General features: G+C 40.8%; 2 protein-coding genes across 2 annotated transcripts; both read left to right on the top strand.

Moving 5' to 3' along the window:
• Positions 1–1820: 1820 nt before the first annotated feature.
• Positions 1821–6766, top strand: LOC139463912 (uncharacterized protein RT0683-like). Its single transcript, XM_071245338.1, has 3 exons — positions 1821–1893; positions 5636–5779; positions 5966–6766. Exons 2-3 carry the CDS (start codon positions 5651–5653, stop codon positions 6764–6766), a joined length of 930 nt encoding a protein of 309 aa, XP_071101439.1. The 5' UTR covers positions 1821–1893; positions 5636–5650.
• An 8376-nt stretch (positions 6767–15142) lies between these two features.
• LOC139476915 (thiosulfate sulfurtransferase-like) lies at positions 15143–21637 on the top strand. The gene is made up of 7 exons (XM_071259481.1): positions 15143–15544; positions 16108–16309; positions 18223–18318; positions 18535–18670; positions 18931–19080; positions 19912–20036; positions 20931–21637. The coding sequence occupies exons 1-7, from the start codon at positions 15423–15425 to the stop codon at positions 20988–20990; spliced, it is 891 nt and encodes a 296-aa protein (XP_071115582.1). The 5' UTR covers positions 15143–15422; the 3' UTR covers positions 20991–21637.
• Positions 21638–22028: the final 391 nt, after the last annotated feature.

The following is a 22028-nucleotide window of genomic DNA, read 5'->3' as shown; positions in this document are numbered from 1 at the left end:
TGACCGGGGACACGGGTGGCCAAATCGTCTAAGGCGCCGCAATTCGCTGTGCAGAGTTGCGTCTCCCGGGCACGCCAGAAACCCATGATTCTGGGTTCGCATCAGGGTTCGTCCCGATTATGTTTCTAGGTCTGTCAGCGCCATACCCTTGCGCGTGGGTTTCACCCAAAGTGGTAAACGTATAAGACTGCGTCACTTCGGGCTTTCCTCCCACATTAACCTGACACGCTGTGATATAACTGTAATGAGTTAAAAACGGCGCAAAACCCAACTCACTCACTCATTAACTTACCGCCACCTTGGTCTGGTGGATAGACCATCTGCCCGGAGAGCGGAAGGCCGGTGGTTCCACCCCAGCCGTGTCATACCAAAAGACATTATTAGACTTGTTCTTTCTCTGCCTGGCGCTCGGACTTAAGGGGCCAAAACAGGGACTGGTTGGCTTGGAGTCAGTATGCTGTGTCCAAGTTAGGTATCCATGTTAGTCTGCGACATGCAATAATTTTAAACGCGACTTTTAACTCCATTTTCCCTCACATTTGCATTAGCTTATCACGAAATCTTTTAACAAAACATATATATGTAAATCATAAATGCATTTGAAACATTGCTTGTTAAAATATATGCGGGGATGCATTGTCCGTATGAATAGTCAACACGAATAATGTCTTTATTACAGAGAATTATAATCGTTTAAAGATATAGCCCGATCACAATAATTATATTTTCATATAAAATACCGTTTAAAAACAAGCTGACGTACGCATAGTGAATTATAGTGACCGAAATTGTTCCATGACAATAGTTACAAAGCTACCCTTGCAGCTGCTTTCTCTGTTCTTTCGCCTTATATGTCGTCAGTTATATGTATATCAAGTGTACAATATTTATGACATCTACCCGAGTTCGCCAGGGATATATATTGAGTCCGTTGTTATTAATGAGTTTGTCCAGAAAATGAAAAATAGTAGAATAAAGGGGACATTTGAACTGAAGTAGTATAACTGTTTGCAGATTTGTAATTTAAATTGGCTTGCAAAGAGAATAGGATTTATTGGAGGTGTTCTGTAGAAAGTGATAGTAGTAGTCAATTTAGAAGGAAAATCAGATAATTGTGTTCAGAAATGAGATTTTTTTTAAGAGTAATGAAAAGTAGTTTTATGAAGGGAAACAAAGGAAAGTACTAACGTATTTGGCGGGAGTCGTTTCGTATGAATTAATATGGTCTGAACTTCATCAATACAGGCCATAAAAGCCTCTTTATTTTAAATAATGTTTTGGAACTAGTCTGCTTTATCTTATGACGTTGATAGAGGTAGATTTGGTTCTATAATAGCAACCACATTTTCGCAATCTGTATCACCATGAAAAGATAAAGAAGCTTATAAGGAAATAAAACGCGAACCAAAATGTTTTCCTCTTGAACGAAAGATGTATAAATCAGTGTAAGTCATAAAGGTTTCATTTTCAAGCATGCAAATAAGGAGGAAACTTTGATCGCATTATATATAACCAACCAACGATTGACACCTCAAATACGCATCACGCACAGGGAAACATTTGAACATGGTTACGCATAGCTAACCAGAGGACACGGTTACCCACAGCTAACCAGAGGGCACGGTTACCCACAGCTAACCAGGGGACACGGTTACCCACAGCTAACCAGAGGACACGGTTATCCACAGCTAACCAGAGGACACGGTTACCCACAGCTAACCAGAGGACACGGTTACCCACAGCTAACCAGAGGACACGGTTACCCACAGCTAACCAGAGGACACGGTTATCCACAGCTAACCAGGGGACACGGTTACTCACAGCTAACCAGGGGACACGGTTATCCACAGCTAACCAGAGGACACGGTTACCCACAGCTAACAAGAGGTCAAGGTACAGTCTCGTAGAACATGAAACAGATTGGGCGGTCTCACTGATCTCTGTTGTTTGGGTGAGTTAATCAGTGAAAGGGAATTGGCTATTTAACCAACTGTCGCTCGCAAAATGGACAATGAGTATATATTGCATTAAGCCTCGTCAGTATCAGTATTTGCAGCTGCTTTCGGCGGAGGGGGTACAAACATGTTTTATCCATAACGATTTGTCTCGCCGTTTTTCGCTGAGTAATACTCTCGCTTACTTCGTCAAATCCATGGTATTTCAAGATACAATGAACATGCAGTCCCCTTGAATGTTGAACAGTCCCTTTAAGATTTGTGTATTTAAGGCCAAAGACCCACATACATAATGTTAAAGTGCAAGCATAATAAAAAAATAGTAATATATTTTTCTTACATCATCATGTATCCAGTGTGATGTACAATAGGATGGCCGAGATAACAGTGTGAAAATGTAAACTATTGCGGTTAATTAAAAGTACGCATTTGGAGGTTTGTATTTGTAGAAACCAGCCGGGTATATATCGGTACAGAATCTACGCGATCGTTTAATTAGTTGTGTTACCTGCGTTGTATATAATACCGGTATGGATTCCTTGTTTGCCAAGAGTATGGCTAGTGGGGGCGGGTCAAGTAACCTCGATTTAACATCTGTTATATACTCTTCAAAAAAAGAAACTTGACACTGACTTTCAAAATGTAATATAATGAGATTGTTTCAAAATAGGACACAGAAACCATAATTGAAACACTGTTTGAAGATCAATGTACACAATGTTCAAATTATTAATCGTGTCACCTAGACAGACACACGTACACGATACAGTTAATGTCACAGGGGTACAGAAAATGTCAGTATCGGTTGTGCCCACCGACGACCCATAGATGCAATCAAGTTGTCAATAACACGCTGTTATGGATGTGCTGCCATTCATGCTGAAGTGCATCAAGAAGCGTAGGAAGAGTTTGGGGCGGTCGATTCCTTCTGCGGACGCGTCGATCCAACTCGTCCCACAGATGCTCAATCGGGGACAAATCTGGTGACCGGGCTGGCCAAGGTAATGTCTGGATGTTGTTGTGCTGTACGAAGTCCTGACAAACACGTGTAATATGCGGTCGAGCGTTGTCCTGCTTGAACTGTCCGCCATGAACGTTGACGTGAGGAAGAATGTAAGGCTGTAGGATCAAGTCTCTGTAACGCACACCTGTCAATGCACCTGTCATATGCACGAGAGGCGTCCTACCACCGTGGTGAATTCCGGCCCATACCATGACACTCCCGCCGCCAAATGGGACAACCTGCTGCACACAGTTGGGGGCGTAACGTTCACCCCGACGTCTGTAGACACGTGCGCGCCCATCAGCACGTGTGAGTAGGAAAGGGGACTCGTCAGTAAACAGTACATTTCTCCACCTTGCACTTGCCCATCTAACCCTCTGTTGACATCAAAGCAGACGGTCGGCCAGATGCAAAAAGTCCAGCCTCCCTCAGTCTGTTGCGTACCGTTTGTCTGATATTCTGCGTACCCCAGGGATCTGTGCGGTTGTAGACGTGCGGTAGTGCGGTCTCGGAGGTGTCGCAGCCGGATATATCGATCTTGTGCTTGGGTTGTCACCCTTGGTCTTCCTGACCTTGGTCTGTCGTCAACTCTGTTGGTGTTGTTGTATCGGGTCCACAGTGCGGAGATTGTCTGTCTGGATACGCCAAAGTGCCTGGCCAGCTTGTAATCTCCCAATGGCGTTGTTCCGTTGAGCTGCATTCAAGTCTTGGCATTCAGTCACCTCCTCTACTGCCGTTATAAGGACTGTATGAACAGCCGTTGATGTGGATTTTTATACCCGTTCAGCAGGGGGGCCTGCATGCCTAACTGCAGGATCCTGTGTTTCACGTTTTTTACAGGCGGTTACGTTTGGATGCTATAAAATTGAACCCCAAACGCTACGTTTATGTGCTTTGCATGTGTTTTCGCGAATTATAAACACATCAACTTTCTGTTTGACTTATTTGGTTCTATTAGGCAAAAAGTGGTATTACATCTATGTCAAGTTTCTTTTTTAGAAGAGTATATAATTTGAACTTTGTAAAATATGTTCAATTGTAGTGGCGCGGACCCCCAGACCCCCCCCCCCCCCCCCCCCCCTCCCCTCCTTTTCAATCCGTGCCGCTTTAATGAAAGTTTCTAGCCAATTAGTGCTACTTAACCAGAACAGTATTTGTTCCATCTACAGTCACTCTCATCTCACAACACCAGCATACGTGTCCCCCACCTTGAGATTGCTGGAATATTGCTAAAAGCGGCGTAAAACTTCTCTCACTCACTCACACCAGCATAATCTGCAGTTGTATGCTTGCAGTAGGTCCAGGTGTCATAAGTCACTCAGCCATGAGCCAGAGTAATTTAACATGCTAGCAGGTGACACGAATTCACTTGTACTTCTTCCTCAGAAATAACCAGTTCATCATATTGACATTCCATGATAACTCGAAAACTATTATCACCGTCAGTGCTGGACTTGAGCTAACGATACGTAAGGGAACAAAGTAAGTACGTCATCATTATTTGGGGTTCATTTCAGGGTCCATCTATTTCTTCGAAGGGGTAGGTAGGGTGTAATGATAAATAATATTGTTTAATAAAACAATAATCCAGTAAGTGCGATCGATACTTCATCATTATATACATAGAGAAGCGAAAGTTGGAGACAAAGAAAATTTTCACAAGTAAATAAATGAAAGTACCGAAACTACAAACACAATAGAAGAAATGGCATTTTCGCTCATAGTTTTCTCACCAAATAGTGAACAGAATTGGTGATATAAATGGCCTTTGTCACATTATAAAATTTAAAAAAATACCAATCATATACAGTTGTGGTAGCAAATGTCAGTAATAATTGTATATTATTCACCGAGCGTCGACAGTGGCCAAGCTTCCGAGATAGTCCTTGGCAGGGAATCAGGGGTGATGAGTGATCGTCACAAGAAAGCTGGTCTTGATGTAATGAAATGTGTGTGAGACGAAATGTCATCACAATATAGAAAATTCCACACATTTTGCTATAACGCACAATCTCAATCCGCGGTATTCCGGAAGTTTACACATGACTCTAGCATCTACATATAGTAACTTCCTCAAAACTGCTTAAACAGTTATACATCCCTGACAACTAATCACTCTCCAACTACAATGCAATGAGCTTCTACCGAATCCCAACAGAAACAATGCAACACAGTCACAATCATTGTCCAACAATAAAATACAGTGCCATATAACAAGATACATTTTGGGGTATTGTGTAAACGAATCACCGGTAGATTGGTAGATTTCTGAGAAACTGCACACGGCAATCTTAATTTCTGCATATAAAGCACTGCTCAGCAGAGCAGACATCATTTCTAGTGATAATTCATCTCAAATTTCACATAATATATTGACTACCTGTTCAATTACCTGAATTCGCTCACGAGATGTAATGTACTTTTTGCCATCGTCATATAGCTGGACTATTGCCGAGTGCGGCGTTAAACAATAAACAGCAACAACATTTTATGAACAGTATAGAAACAAAAACAAAAATTAAAAACAGAGTTCGGCTTCGATTATCCTTCCTATTTTAGATCTCAAATCATACCTAACCCTTCCATATATTCATAATACCTTTCTATTATAACCTCTGACGTTATGGCTGATTCGTCAGTCCAAAACAATGTTGAACGTGTCATATTTCTTTTACAGCCGGCACAAAACAGGATGATATTGTCACGAAATACGTCCTGCCTTATGTGGCTTGCATCTGTCGTTTGCTTCACCATGTATCTGCTCTATCCTTCCCCAAAGAGAGCAGTTATACGAGACATCCCAAGAAACCTTACAAAAGACATTGCCAAGGACATCATATCATATACTTCGGACAGTCTTACCCGACATATGGAAAGAGTTATACAAGACATCCCAAGAAACCTTGCAAAAGACATTGCCAAGGACATCATATCATATACTTCGGACAATCTTACCCGACATATGGAAAGAGTTATACGAGACATCCCAAGAAGCCTTGCAAAAGACATTGCCAAGGACATCATATCATATACTTCGGACAATCTTACCCGACATATGGAAAAAGATGCACGTGAAGACTGTTTCAAAGGGAAGGACTACATGTCGATACCAACAAGATGTCAGAAAGGTTGCTCATCTGAGAAGCGAGCAAAGGATCTGTTTTTTGAAAGAATATCCAAAAAGGAAAGAAAAGAGTTCAGGAAACTGATAAAGACCTTCAGCGAAGGTGTCCCTTCCAACGTCAGCTATTTCCTATATGCGGGGACACTACTAGGTTCCTTCTCCCACCACGGCATGATTCCTTGGGACGATGACATTGACATCATCGCGAGGGACGACGACAGACCCGTGTTGTTGAAGTTCCTGCAGTCTCTGAGGCCCGAATATGAACTTTACACGGGGTGGACGGTAAACTGGAAATGGTACCACCAAGCATCCAAACAGGCTGGGGGCACACCTTGGAAATGGCCCTTCCTGGATATATTCTTCTATTCCACAAACACGAACTTGACATACATTCAAGATCGAAGATCGAAGAATAAAATGTTCAACAAGAGTGATGTATTTCCATTGATAAAACGGCCTTTCATGGGTATGAAGCTGCCAGCACCAAGGAACACCCATAAGGTGTTGAACATGACCTACGATGTGGAGCTTTGTAAATCGAATTCATATGACCATAGGCTTGAGGCAGTTATACCGACGAAGTGTAGATCGGAACTTCCCTGTCAACTCCTGAAAGAACAGTTTCCATTTGTCGACAGGACGCACAGCGGTCGTGAAGAAGTTAAAGTACCAACCGTTTGAGTTGAATAATATCATTGAATAATATTTCAGTTGTAGTACGTATGTCAGAATAATGTGTGAGGAAGGCCCAACATTACTCCAGTCGTAGACGATTATTACCTTACTGAAATCAAGTGGCACGGATATGGTACTGTAAAATCTTTGACGTGATTCGAACTCTCCATACGATATTTTTGTAAATATGTGCTGGTTGGTTGGTTGGTTGGTTGGTTGTTTAACGCCGCATTCAGCAATATTCCAGCTATATGACGGCGGTCTGTAAATAATCAAGTCAGGACCAGCAAATCCAGTGATTAATATCATGAACATCGATCCACGCAAATGAAATATGTGCTGGATGTGGTGAGGTGAAATGGGGTTAACGTTTCGTTCACGTACGCGCGTGCGTGCGTGCGTGCGAGCGTGTGATTGTACTCGTCCGTACTGATACCGAATTTTACAGTGTTAGCCAACTGAGATACAATGCTTCAGCTTAACATGAATACCCCGCTCAGACACAGTATACTGACTCCGAGCTGACAAGCCCTTTTTACCCCCATAATGCCGAGCGTCAGGCAGGGTCAGACGCGGCCAGGGATCGAACCCCGGACCTTCTGGGTGTGGGAAAGCATGTTTCCAGTAACGGTCGATTATCATGTAAATGTGTTAGTTACTGGTGCTAGTTGTTAAGGATGTCTGAAGATCGCTCCCCTAAACAGTGTCATTTACCTCTGAGGAAATTAGACCTGGCTGGAAGAGTTACCTTGTCTACATCTGTTAAATGTGTCCTGTGTTCATATGGTTTTGGATTTGTTAGGTACAGTCCGGATGTAGGTAATATTACACAGTTTATTTCTACTTTTAAGAACAGAATAATAGATTGTGATGAGAAGCGTATTCTTGGTAACACCAATCAGTCATTGAAATTGCATCATTATTAAATGTTGAATGTCATGTAAGCTTCATTAATCAGACGAATGTTAGAAGATATACCAGTATATGTTCACTTAGATTGCACGTGCTGCTAATAAAGTGTAACATGGAGAAGTGAAAGGGTGAATATGACATCTAAAGTTTGTGAATGTGGTCTAAATGAAAATTAAATCCTTTTCATGTTTGAGTGTAAAATGTTCATAAACATTAAATTAATTAGCAGTACACATATTTTAGAAACTGCCCGAAGTACATTATGGAAGCCGGAACTCAACGAAAATCTGTATTAACAAATGCCACTGTCTAAAACACATTGTCATTGAAATCAAATGCTACTGTGAGATCATTTAAAATGTGTACTTTTATTGTACAAGGGCTAGCGGGAAACAAACCGAAACAAAATTATATTGAATTGGAACTTGTGATGTTGCGCTTTGCTTCTAATGACCGGACAGGATTACATTTCTTTCACAAACGCGAATTTTATTTCGCATAAAAAACATAAAGGAAAGAAACATGCTTCTGTATCAGTGTTTCTTTGAAGCAAGTCGAGTCGGGTATTTCCCTTCCCGCTTTTATTTACGTTTCATGGTTACTGAGGAAAATAGGGTATTCATCCTCGTCTGTGGTAGGCGGATCCTTTAACCATGTTTTTAAAAACGCCCAATGTGGAACACGTTCTATCGAACGACGCTCCAACGAGGTCACTGCTTGTGTAAATTGTTTATATAAAATTACAAAAATTACTATTCTTCAACATAAACATTTTTTTACACACCATAATGATTTTTATGAAAGTACATTATGTATAAGAGAGTGGGTGTGCTATGGTCGTTATTCGTGTAGTGTATCGCAGCCTCTCATTCGTCCTAGACCATAAGTTTTCTTCTGTTGGATAATGTAAAAACGTCATATCATTAATCTAGTTTACTTATAATTCAGCTGGATTACAGTCACAGCTATCCCTGGTTGTTCGAGATGAACGGATTTCTGCAGTACAAAATCCATTGGTTATAATGACAATGTGTTTCATGACAAACGTTACAATTCCCTGGTTATGATGCCATTTATTGTTTCTTTCTTTACGTAAAATGGGCTATGTGGTTAATCTTTTGGAGAAAATTCCTTCTTCTAAATCAAGAAACTAAATAATTGATTTCAGTTGTTTTCACGGCTATTCCTTACACAGAGAATCATTCACTTTCTTAAAATAACGAAAAATGAGTTTGAAGTTTATGATACAGTCCGTTTTCGTAATAATAACCTCAATCGCCGCTGCTTCAAACAATTAATTGCAAACATTATGTTGGAAATAGATATACAGTCCACCCTGATTACAATGCCATATTTTCCGCTGGACGAACGGTAACATTGTAACTAGGAAGGACTGTATGTCAATGGTCGGCATAAGGACAAAAACGCATTGCAAGTTTTTCCTCGGATTTGTTATTTAATTTCCTCTTGGTATTTTCTATCTGGTTATAAGGAAATACATTATCTCCAGACACAATACCCATAACCACGCTGTGTTGATCCAATTCAGTTTAAGGAGATCAACTAGGAAGTAAGCGAGTGCACACTTCAGACTCGTTGCATACTGTTTAAGTGTTGCTTCCTACTAACTTTGATATTTTATAGGACCATTCTATATCCACACCATGAAATGCAAGCGGTAGTGTTGTGTTTCCGAAACACTCGTTTTGGAATTCCGGCTGTTTTGAAGTCGAGACACTTGTAATGTGACTTCATGTCATCTATTGACCATATAGCTCGTATTGCCAGTAAACTACGGTTATAACGAACAGAAAGGGACCACTAAATTTAGTTCGTTATAACCGTTGTACGTTATAAGCATATATGCAGCATATACATTGCAAATTTCCGGGGGCCCGGAGGGGGGGGGCGGGGAGGGTGGGGGAATTGTTATATCCGTCAATTCGTTATAAACGTGTTCGTTATGAGCGTAGTTTACTGAAAGGTTGGGCGTGTCGTCGTGGGAGGACAACACTACTATGACCAATACACTACTTGTGACTTGCCATTAGGAGGTGGACAAGTGGCTATATGTTAGTGTCACTCGCCCTTAACGAGAGCAGCTGCAAAACAGTTCGAACACTATCGCAAACGATATCGCCGGTAGTGTACGCCATTCAAATTGCCATTAACAATGTTGAGTTATGTTCTTCCTTCCTGCACGCACACACACACACACACACACACACACACACACACACACACACACACACACACACACACACACACACACACACACACACACACAAACACCACACACACACACACACACGTAGACCCTTCTCCTTCAACTGGTTGTGTACGGTAAAGACGGAGCTACCTAATAGTGTAAATTTTTCGGCATAATAAATTCGTCATGGTGTCTTTAGTTGCCATGTACGGTGTCATATTAGGTTAACGCCTCGCCATATATTTTTTCTGCCAACCTTACCTGACACCGTATACGCACGGTAACTAAAGACACCATAAGTAATAGCATTCAACAAACGATAAAATTACAGATTCCTGTAAACGGAACCGAAACACAGCTAATTTTGCATTTTAGTCATTCGATGACCCCGTTTCACTCCTTCAGTAAATGTTTGCACGCATGTTAAACAAAACCCAGTGGGTCAGATGCGCGTTCAGCAAAGATGTCGTCACATCAGGCCAGATAGCAATATGACTGATTTCATAAAAATGTAACGACCCAAATATTGTTCGCAGGATGAAAACATAAAGTATATTTTTACCCAATGTCGTCAGTAAACATGGAAGTAAAATTACAGGGAATTAAGTAATCAATAAGTAATAAAGAGGAATTAATTTCATTTAAGGCAATAATTACATTTTAGGAAATGTTATGTTTTGATAACGCACCGGTATTGTGTTTCTATACTGTTCATAGAATGTGGTTGTTGCTGTTTATTGTTTAACGCCGCACGTGAATGGGATATGATGACATGCATCACCCAAGTCAGTGAGCCTGATTTCATTAGTCGCCTCTTACGACAAGCATAGTCACCTGTTACAGCAAGCGTGGGTTGCTGAAGACCTATTCTACCCCGGACGTTCACTATGGGTACTGTTCATATTTTAATATTTTAAAAAGAATGTTAGACTCGAAGTAGACAAACATGGGGAAGCAGGAAATGATAATTGAAAACGACGTCCTTTTCCTGCCCCCCGCGATCAGTCCAATGGTGTGTGTGTGTGTGTGTGGGGGGGGGGGGGGGTGGGTGGTGCAACCAGTACCTAGTCACTCTTGGACTCTTGTCTCCTTAAGGGAAGACCTTAAGGCTGCATTTGATTAGGTATTTAGAAGTGCTCTTTTATTTAAGTTATCAACTTCCAGTAATAAGGGTCAGCTATTTCGTTTGATTGGAAAAATGTATGAAAATGATGTTAAGTGTTGTGTCTCAATAAATGAAGGCTTTACTAAGGTTTTTATTGTAGTTTTGGTGTTCGCCAGGGTCGTCATATGGCCCCATTACTATTTTCATCTTACGTAAATGACACTGTTGATTTCGTGGGAGAGGATGTCCATAATTGTATAGAGATTCATCATATATATATGTTAATATACTGAACCGCAAAAGAAAGGTCACCATGGATAGATATATGAGAAACCTTATTTGTCTAAACATTGTAAACATACTTTGAGACATATTAAAAAGACGAAATTTGGCAAAACTGATCATCAAGGTTGGAATTAAAAAGTCAAATGTTCTTAAAGTGAAACACAACACTAGTCCCTTAGAATATGGCATCACAAGTCAGTATCTCATGTGTCCGTCATGTACATTGATGACTGCTGTGCAACGTCGATACAGGGAATGGATGAGGCGGTTGATGAAGGCCATAGGCACTTGAGCCGACACTCTGGGGAACGCCTGACACAATTCATCCGCAGTTGTCGGCCTTGGTCTGACGTCATTCAGCCGCCTTTGAATCTCGTCCCACAGATGCTCAATGGCATATTAATCGGGACTGAGGGCAGGCCACTGCCATTCTTCTAAAGGAAGTCTCCTGTTGCTCTCACAGTGTGGGCACGGACAATATCATGCTGAAACTCGTGGTTGCGGCGACGTGCCAAATGAGGTATGGCGTGTGGTCTCAAGACTTGATCAATGTACCGACCTGCTGTGACACCATTGCCTCTCACAGGACCGATGTCCTGGAAGACCACAGGGCCGACCCTCTGTGCAAGACCAATTCCACCCTACACCATGATGCTCGGAGCACCCCACGAGTCTCTCTCAACAACACAAGAATCCGAATAACGTTCACCACGGCGTCGCCAGACTATCTCTCTTGGCCATCTGCTGTTGAGATACAGAATTGGCTCTTCTCCACTGTTTGTGGCGCCAATGCTGGTGCTGTGTTGCCCACTGAAGACCGGCGATGACGTGGGGTCAGATTGGGTCCTCGATGAGGCGTGTGACAGTGGAGATGTCTGCTCGTCAATCTTCGACGCATGGTGTCCGCATTAATGTGTCGCTGGTGTGTCCCCATGGTCTGTCGAGCCGATTCCGCAGCAGTAACAAAGCGATCTTGAAGATGCTGTCTCACAATCTGACGATCCTGACGTCAGGTGGTGACCCTTGGTCTTCCACTGTGATCGGTCATCTATAGTGTTGGTGGTCTGGTACCGTTGCTGGAGCCTGTATATGGTCCTTACGTGGACTTGAAATGCATTGGCTACTTGCCGGGCGGTTTGTCCAGCTTGTAATCGTCCAAGGGCTTGGTGTCGCTGATTTCTTGTCAATCTTGGCATGTGGTAGCAATTCAATAACGAATGAATGTTATCCGATCTATGTGGATGTTTATAGAGCAAGAAATGGGGAAACGTATGTGCATTTCAATTTGTACGGAACTCACGTTCATCGGGTTACCATGGCCGTTGCCGTGATGCGTTTGAGCGATCGGACAAGGTAATGTTAAATTTTAGAAACTTTGACAAAAATTACCCAGATATTTAAATGACAACTTTTCATGCAATGTTGCTTGGGGTGATGTTTCTTTTGCGGTTCAGTATATTTGCCGATGGCATGGCGTTATTTGATTGTAAACATTAGGTTTGCAGAGGAGGTGTAGATTATCCCCAACATTGTAATAAATGACAGCTGAAAAGTAAATTTCAAAAAGACTAAAGTAATCATATTTAGAAAGACAGGTTGACCTATGACAGAAATGTGAAAAAATGTATTTGATGGAGACAGTGTAGACATCGTATCTACATATTAGTATTTGGGTATCCATTTTTCAAACTCAGGTTCGTTGCATGTTATCCAGGCAGTTTTCACCGATCAGGCTTTGAAGGTTATCAGAAATGTTTAGCCTAATACGAATAATTTTGTCAATGCGCCAAACGATTGTCTATTTCATATATTTGATGTCAAGGTTTTGCCACTTTAATGTATCCACTTAAGTCTGGGACTTTCACACGTCACTTGATGTATCACGTGACAAATTCCGAAACGAAGGGGAGAAAATAATTATGGATAATAACTTTTTTATGATACCGTGATAAGTTCTTATCCATATTTTTTTTGTCTACTTGGACATCTGTCAACTTCTAACAAATGCCTATTAATTTCTTTTCATTTTTGTAAAGACATTTTGACCTAGGTAGAACAACTCGTAACATAGTGGCTAGAGGTGAGTCGGGTCGTTTCTAACTGAGGGGTAATGAGTATGTCAGGACAATGTAGTATTGGGTAAGTGGGCTGTGTTAGCAGCATCATAATGCTTTTTTAAAAAGAGCTTATGAATACCAGTATAATATGGCTGAAGGTAGATGTAATTGTTGGGCACTCCAGGTTAAGAAGCTGTTATATAGTTATGGTTTGGGTTATATATGGATGAACCATGACGTGGGCTGTGTCAGTATGTTCTTGCCTAGCTTTAAAGATAGGTGTATATCAACAGTTAATCAATTTTGGTTGGAAAATATTGTTATTTTCTTTAGACTTGAAATACACAGAAGTAAATATAAAATTCGAAAATAAACTTAAGAATTAGTTGAGGATTGTTACAGTTCCTGCTTATCGTATTGCATTGTGTAAATTCTGTTGTTCTAATCATAAATTATTAACTGAAAGAGGGAGACAGATGGGTTTAGTCCGTAATTAAAGATCATGACTAGTTTGTATTGTTCCAATTATTGAGTCAGAATATTATTTCTGTATGGAATGTGCATTTCACAATGACCTACGTAATGACAACCTTCAACGGTATTATATCGTAGCTCAAATAAAACAACTTAAGTTTAAACAATTAATGTTTCAAATAGTAAATACGTTATGAACTTTTTGGACGAATATGTGTTTCTAGCTCTAAAACAATGTCAACTATTTCGTCAATATATGATGCTTATATGTTTGCATCTCTCACTCTCTCTCTAATAGTGGTCTAATAGAGTTTGTAATAGGTGAGCTAAGCATTTATGTCTCATCTGTACCTCTAGGACATACCAGGACATGGTGTCATGGGTTCGAATCTCACATTCGCTGCCACTTACGCTTTGGCCAACCATCGCAAAATCCTGGGTACGTGTTTTCCACCACAGTGGAAAAAGCTACCACGTGCGTCACGTGATGTAACTAAAATTTTAAAGTTGTTTACACCCCAATGACACTGTAAACGATCTCGCCATTATTGCTTGAAATTGCTTCGTTGATGAGTTAAAGGGGAAGGGTCAGTTTTATGGAATGAAGGAATATCGAGCGCCATTGTGTTATCCCTGCTATCACTTATCTTGTATACTTCCTAGGGAGCTGGGAATGAAAATCGAGTGCACACTGTTCCATTGACCGGCGTAATAATGTAAGCGCCATGAGCACACCAGCTGGTATGGAGTTTAACGCCATATAAATGGACTAATGTTTGGAGATAATATCTTCCAAAGAGTTCGCCCTTCTTCCGAATCGGAAAGTAGAAAGTCACACATCGTTACCTCACGTGAAGTCTCGGATCTGGTTAGCTAATAAAAATCAGTGAGTGAGTGAGTTGGGTTTAACGCCGCTTTTAACAATATTCCAGTTATATCACGGCGTTTCAGCTTAATTTGGGAGGAAAGCCCGAAGTGATGCAGGTCTCAGACGTTTACCACTTCGGTGAATCCCATGAGCAGGGGTATGGTGCTGACAAACCTGGAAACATAACCGGGATTCGAACCCACAATCATAGGTTTCTTGCGTGTCCAGGGGACGCAACTCTGCACAAATCAGTAAGGAAAGGATCCAAGTGAGAATCTGACTAAGAACTACAATACAACAAACACTGTTAAAGTATGTTCTGGACAGAGACAGCTACCTGGATAGGGGCAAAGTGATAATCTGATTGATATGTGTACGCAGTATTTGAACTCTGGAAACGCGAACCATGGGACGTGTTTGCTATCGTCACGTATGTCAGTTCACCTTGGTTCAATCGTTATTGCACAACATTTACTCATAGCAAGGGCACAACCTCCAAATAGACAATTGTCGGCTACTATATGTATCAGCTTTTACTTACTCGAATCACTTCATTTACATTTCTCTATGAGACAGCATATTGAATATCTATGTAGAGATATTCAGAAGCGTTCACTCACTGTAGCTGTTCGTTGATTGAATCAATAGACGAGAGAGTGACCTACTGACCGAAATTACTCTGCGAGAAGCTCCCGACATCCAGTTGTACTGTTGCTCTCAAGCTTAACCCGTTTGTCATCGGTTGGAAGAAAATGGCCTCCCCTGTGGTAAAACCCGAATGGCTCGCAAGTCAAATAAAGGCCGGAAACAAAGATTTGAGAGTTTTTGATACAAGCATAGGACCTTCTGGGCCGTCTGTCGATGAGTTTAAAAGGTAACAAATAGTATGTGATTGTCTTGTAGTTGGACAGCATTTCACCTTCTAGTATTTTGCTCAAACTAGTACAGCCGGAAAAACACGTTCATGCGCGTCGCTATATTAGTGAATAACCTTGAACGCAGTTTCACCTTTATGCAGTGTTCGTTTGCACTGGTGATATGGAAAATGTCAGGTTGCGTTTTGGGGGTGCGACCAGTGGTATGTTTCAGTAGCCCAAAACGTGTTTCTGATTACCATTACATTTGACAATAAATACACATCCGTGACAAAATATGACAATGTCATATGACCAGATACGTCTATACTTGAAAGTATAAATACATATCTCTTGAGTTGTTATCATTCTTTTTGCAAAATTAAGAATGTGTTACAGAAAGTTAGCTGCATATTATAATAATTTTAGGTTTAAAATTGTATAGACTCTATACAAGATTTAATTGGAACTTCGAAAAACCATAAATGTGCAGCTTTGCGTAATATAACATGTATATATGTTTTGTCTATCATTGATTATGTACCAATACAAGGTTTCATGGCTCGGCAATGTTATTTTTCAGTGCGCATATAGAAGGAGCACAGTTTTTCAACTTAAAACAGAATGCCCCCTTCACTCAGTATCTTCCTGTTGGGCTACCAGATCCCTCCGTCTTTCAAGATTACGTGAGATCTCTCGGCATTAACTCATCCAGTCACGTCATCCTGTACGAAAATGTTCAACTTAACGGATTTGCAGCATCTCGAGCATGGTGGCTGTTAAGAGTAACGTATCATTCTCCATTTACTACACTGGTTTCTTTCAATGTCGACCGCCTACGTGGTCTAGTGGTAGAGCGTCCGCCCGGAGAGCTGAATGCCCGGCCGCATCATACCAAAAGACGTTAAAAGATGGTACTTGTTGTTACCCTGTCTGGCGCTCGGCATTAAGGGGCTAAAACAAGGACTGGTCAGCTTGGAGTCAGTATACTGTGTCTGAGTTGGGTATTCATGCTAAACTGCGGCATGGTATCTCAGTGAGCTAGCACTATAAACCGGCGTCAGTCCGGACTAGTACAAGCAGCCACACAAACACGCACACGTACATGCACGTCGCTATATAAGTGCAATAATCTTGGACGCGACGTTAAACCCCATTTCACCTCACCTCTTTCAATGTCATGTCACGATAACTCGACATTTTGTCTCTGTTCTTCGATACCTAGGCTTCGTGTTAACCGTGGTATGTAAGGCGGTAGGCTTCGTGTTAACCGTGGTATGTAAGGCGCTAAGCTTCGTGTTAACAGTGGTATGTAAGGCGCTAGGCTTCATGTGAACCGTGGTATGTAAAGCACTAGGCTTCGTGTTAACCGTGGTATTAAGGCACTAGGCTTCGTGTTAACAATTGTATGTAAGGCGCTACTGATAGATTTTCAGATTGGTGTCCATTTGTCATCAGGAGTCGCCGGTCTTGAATTCGAATCCTACATTCTGCCCGATTATGACTGATTAGGTTCGTCAGCCTAACTCTCATGCTGGTGTGATGCCCAAACAGTTAATAATAGTGCATGCTACTCTGTCTGACGCTCGACATTAGAGGCATAAAACAAGAACGTGCACGTGCAATAATCTTGGACACGACGTTAAATTTTATCACATTTCATCTCATGCCGTGCGATTCAATCGAGCCATGAAAACGAATGTGGGAATATTATGGCTACATTGTCCCTATATGTACACGTTATGACACATGTGTAGCTGGGGATCGTGGTATAACGAATGTGTCCCTGGGAATGTAATGGCTACATGGTCCCAACAGGTACACGTTATAACGAATGTGTTGCTGGGAATCATGGTATAACGAATATGTCCCTGGGAATGTAATGGTCACAGGGTCAATACAGATATACGTTATAACGAATGTGTCGCTTGGAATCGTGGTATAACGAATATGTCCCTGGGAATGTAATGGTCACATGGTCCCTACAGGTATACGTTATAACAAATATGGCGCAGGGAATCATGGTATAACGAATATGTCCCTGGGAATGTAATGGCTACATGGTCAATACAGATATACGTTATAACGAATGTGTCGCTGGGAATCATATTATTTTTAAATATGACGAATGTGTCCCTTGTAAAGTATTTACTATTTTGTCTCCATAGGTTCATGGTATAACGAACATTTCATCTCATGCCGTGCGATTCAATCGAGCGGTGAAAACGAATGTGGGAATAGTATGGCTACATTGTCCCTATATGTACACGTTATGACGCATGTGTAGCTGGGAATCGTTGTATAACGAATGTGTCCCTGGGAATGTAATGGCTACATGGTCCCAACAGGTACACGTTATAACGAATGTGTTGCTGGGAATCATGGTATAACGAATATGTCCCTGGGAATGTAATGGTCACATGGTCAATACAGATATACGTTATAACGAATGTGTCGCTGGGAATCGTGGTATAACGAATATGTCCCTGGGAATGTAATGGTCACATGGTCTCTACAGGTATACGTTATAACAAATATGGCGCAGGGAATCATGGTATAACGAATATGTCCCTGGGAATGTAATGGCTACATGGTCAATACAGATATACGTTATAACGAATGTGTCGCTGGGAATCATATTATTTTTAAATATAACGAATGTGTCCCTTGTAAAGTATTTACTATTTTGTCTCCATAGGTTCATGGTATAACGAATGTGTCTGTTTTGAATGGGGGACTGGTCAGATGGAAGAAAGAGGGTCACCCGGTCACAGATAAGCAGGTGGAGTATGAGGTGGGTGCTCAGTTGGACAACATCACGTTAGTTGTACACGTACTATTCAGACAAAATTGGTCACAGAAACTAAAGTAAAACTAAATGAACTTAAATATGAAAATATACGTTCAATGGGATTTAAAATCTGAAATAACAGTGGGTAAACATTTAAAATATATGTCATAAAAAACGTTATATTCGTCTAAATGGGTATATGTTGATCATATTCCCCAGAAAGGTGACGTGACGGTCAAGGTCAACAAAAGTCTGGTGATGCTCTACGATGACATCAAACCCGGCGATGGTCGACAGTTCGTGGACACACGGCACCCCGACAATTTTAACGGCAAAGAGAAAGAGCCTTCAAAACGTACTTATGAACATAAATTTTCGAATGTCTGATTTAAACACCTCGGGAATCTTAAGTTCATGTATATGTTTAAATATATATGTCTTGTAATTATGCTACAATAAACATCGAATTTACTTACGATCAATAAAATTAAATATCAACACAGGCCTAATCTTTGATATTTTCCAACTGAATACATCTTGCATGTTAATTGATATTTTTAGGGGTGCAGTAATTCAATAATTCGATAAAAGTATTTATTATTCCCTGACGCACAGTTCAGACGTTCTGCATGGATTTTGTGGGACTGAAGTCAGATGGTCTCAAGCTTCAGACAGGGCATATTCCCGGAGCCTTCAACATCTTCTACCCTACTGTGTATGAGGAGGACACCATCTCTCTCAAAGGGAAAGATGAACTTCTCCAAAGTGAGTAACAATAACTCTTTCTCTAGTGGGTCCTAAATATCACCGTGGGATATGCCTTTTCGGTTGAACAATTGCCTTGCCTTTGCGTGTGTTTAAGACGGGTTTCACCGGGGGGGGGGGGGGGGGGGGGGGGGTCGGGGGGGGGGGGGGGGGGCAGGATACGCTCACGTTTTTCCGCAATCACCTGGTGTCATCACCATTTGATAGTGATTCACAAACACATGATCATGATGAAGTTGGAATCGAACAATCGACTGCTTTTAGCTGCGATTGCTATTGGTTATTAAAAGGGTTTTGTCGCTTTATTTTAACCAGCATTATGTGCCACCGTATGGGTATCATTTGAGTATTTGAGTCTCGGGATCATAATTTTTTAAACGATCCGCAATACAATACTTTGAAATAGATTATAGTATTTTTTGGTAAAAAAAACATACATAGTTATAAGTCCAGAATAATTTCGGGCCTTTGATCCCGTTTAAAGTTAGCCATCGAACGTTCATGCCAAGGGCTGATTCATCCTACTAACTACTAACATCTACTAAAATTTTAATTTTTTTTTAATTTTAATTTTAACTTCACTGGGTTTTTCTACACAGACGTCCTAACTGATAGTTCAATGCGGTATGCAGAAAGGGAATTCCATTATGACATATTTAGGTCACGTGGTTCTTTAGGTCTTCCATCCCTTGTGTATTGCTCGATGACTTCCTTAGACCACATGCTTCAATCAATCACATCGCGACACGCACACCTACATGTACATGTCCAATCTATACAGATATCAATTATACATTCCATTTAATTAATAGAATTAACCCCGTGGTCCAGTGTTTCAGTCAGTTGGGGTCAAGCTGGACCAGCCAATGACGTCAACCTGTTACGTAGGCTTCACCGCCTGTACCCTCGCCTTGGCCGCCTGTGTCTGTGGGAAGGATGACGTCAGCGTCTACTATGTGAGTAGAATACAGTCTTTGTAGATCATTATGAATTCACTGATTTAATCAATAATCAAAATCAAAAGGTTCTTATATGTTGTTGAACTATCACCTCACCAACCAAAGGTGATGACCAAGGAAGACGTCGAACTGTGGATGCTGTTACAGTAGTTACCAAGTGGTTTAATAGTCCAGGTTACTGTTTGATACCAATTCCTAATTGATCGAATCCGTCTATCATGCCTTGTCATAGTTGGGATCTACTACGTAATGGTCTGTTTATTGTATGTCGTAATTGCGTGCATCGATACTGATGATATCAATCACTGGATTGTCTATCAAAACATTTTGTTTTGCTGGACTTGAAGCTGATACTCAGATAATCTCACGTGTCATATCTCCACAAAGACAATATTAAAATACATTCGAACCTCTTTGTGTCAAATTCGTTTGGACCTGGAAAAAGTTTCGAGACGTCAGCGGAATTTTATGCTAATTTGGATACTTGGGACTCTCAAATGAGTTAGCGACAACCAGGAGGCCGAAACATCCAAGTTCGACACAAAGAGTTTCGACTGTAATTTATATTGTCTCTCACGTGAGAGTGAGTTTTTTTTAAACTCATGTACTTGAACAACTTTGTAAACACAAATGAATCGCTTCATGTTAATGCTTTTCAAAAATGGATAAAATTATTGCATGTAACTTATCTCAAAATGCATTAATGTTCTTATTGATATTTAGTGGATTAAAATGCAGGAAGACATTTCGGTTCTAAAAAACCCAACACATTTACTTTTGAATATATATTCCCAATGACTAGCACAATCGTTGTTTATATATTTCAAATTACTCAAGTTTTTCTTTTTGTGTCGACCTTCATCTTTTAATATAAATATCGAATCTTTGAAGGGTTCCTGGACTGAGTACGGACAAAGAGCACCAGACGCTAATGTTGAATGCAAACTTTGAAAACGTACCCAGTGGCAACAATCGTCCACCATCGACGTGGACCAGGGTATCCGCTGCAGCTTAAACCGTCGCCTGCTGGTGGTGGCAAACGAAGGGAATCACAGGATGAGCTTCATGTTTCAGCGTTAACAATTACCATTGATTCTATATGTTAAAGAGTAACTCATTATGAGCATGTCGATGATTTGCAGGCTGCAGTTCTGTTACTATATCCATGACATATATAATGGCCTGTGCTTCTGTGTGGCATCATCACTATCAGTGACTCCTAAACACATCCTCATGATGTAGTCGGACGCGTACAAAGGACTCTATGACTATTGAAAGGGTTTTGCGTCTTTTAATAATTCATGTACACAACTGTCCATCGATGTTGATATATCAAGCTGATTTTCAGTGATCTATTCATATAATTTCCATCACCGTTTTGCCTTTTACGCATAAAGGAATCTGTTTCGGCAGATAATCGAGACTGGTTATGCGTTGGCGTTGACGTCTTGTAAGTAATAAATGTTTATTATGAAATAGCTAAAAGCCACTCGCAAAGTTAACAATCCACGATGATGTTAGAGAAATAAAAAGTTTCTTTAAATGTGATTTTGCTCGTATATGTGGAGAAATGTGTATCACGGTGACAGCTGACGAAGATGTAGAAAATATTAAGCGTTTCCATTTCATAATAAATTGATGTCCTGAGTGCATAATAACACATTTTTTATAAGGGATAGAGACGAGATATCAACTTGAGCGAGCGTAATATTCTCGTTATTGACACGTGTGGTTTTCAACAAAATAGAAGTCTTGATGAAACACAAATATAACAGACTGAGTTTATTTTGATAATAATATCTCATTAAAGCAGTATTTCAAATTTCGGAACTTGTCAGTGCACACTACTGTAAAATGTTTCATGTACAGTTCATCCGACGGATACCTTGGACTTGTTATCCCCCGGTGTGAAAAACTGGAGGAAATAGCGATCAGCTTGTCCGTCCGTCCGTCCGTCAGCCGTCAGTTTTCCGTTTGCGGAGCAGAACT

This window comes from Haliotis cracherodii, unplaced genomic scaffold (assembly GCF_022045235.1).
Source record: "Haliotis cracherodii isolate W230 unplaced genomic scaffold, xgHalCrac1.p SCAF_1, whole genome shotgun sequence".
Taxonomy (NCBI): domain Eukaryota; kingdom Metazoa; phylum Mollusca; class Gastropoda; order Lepetellida; family Haliotidae; genus Haliotis; species Haliotis cracherodii.
Note: the sequence above shows the minus strand (reverse complement) of the source record. Positions and strands in the feature narration are given on the sequence as shown.

Excerpts from the sequence above, each read along its gene's own strand:
- LOC139463912 (XM_071245338.1), top strand. The coding sequence starts at position 5,651 with ATGATATTGTCACGAAATACGTCCTGCCTTATGTGGCTTGCATCTGTC. Across the intron at positions 5,780-5,965 it reads CAAGAAACCTTACAAAAGAC|ATTGCCAAGGACATCATATC; the intron begins ATTGCCAAGGAC and ends CTTGCAAAAGAC.
- LOC139476915 (XM_071259481.1), top strand. The coding sequence starts at position 15,423 with ATGGCCTCCCCTGTGGTAAAACCCGAATGGCTCGCAAGTCAAATAAAG. Across the intron at positions 16,310-18,222 it reads GAGCATGGTGGCTGTTAAGA|GTTCATGGTATAACGAATGT; the intron begins GTAACGTATCAT and ends TTGTCTCCATAG. Across the intron at positions 18,319-18,534 it reads ATAAGCAGGTGGAGTATGAG|AAAGGTGACGTGACGGTCAA; the intron begins GTGGGTGCTCAG and ends CATATTCCCCAG.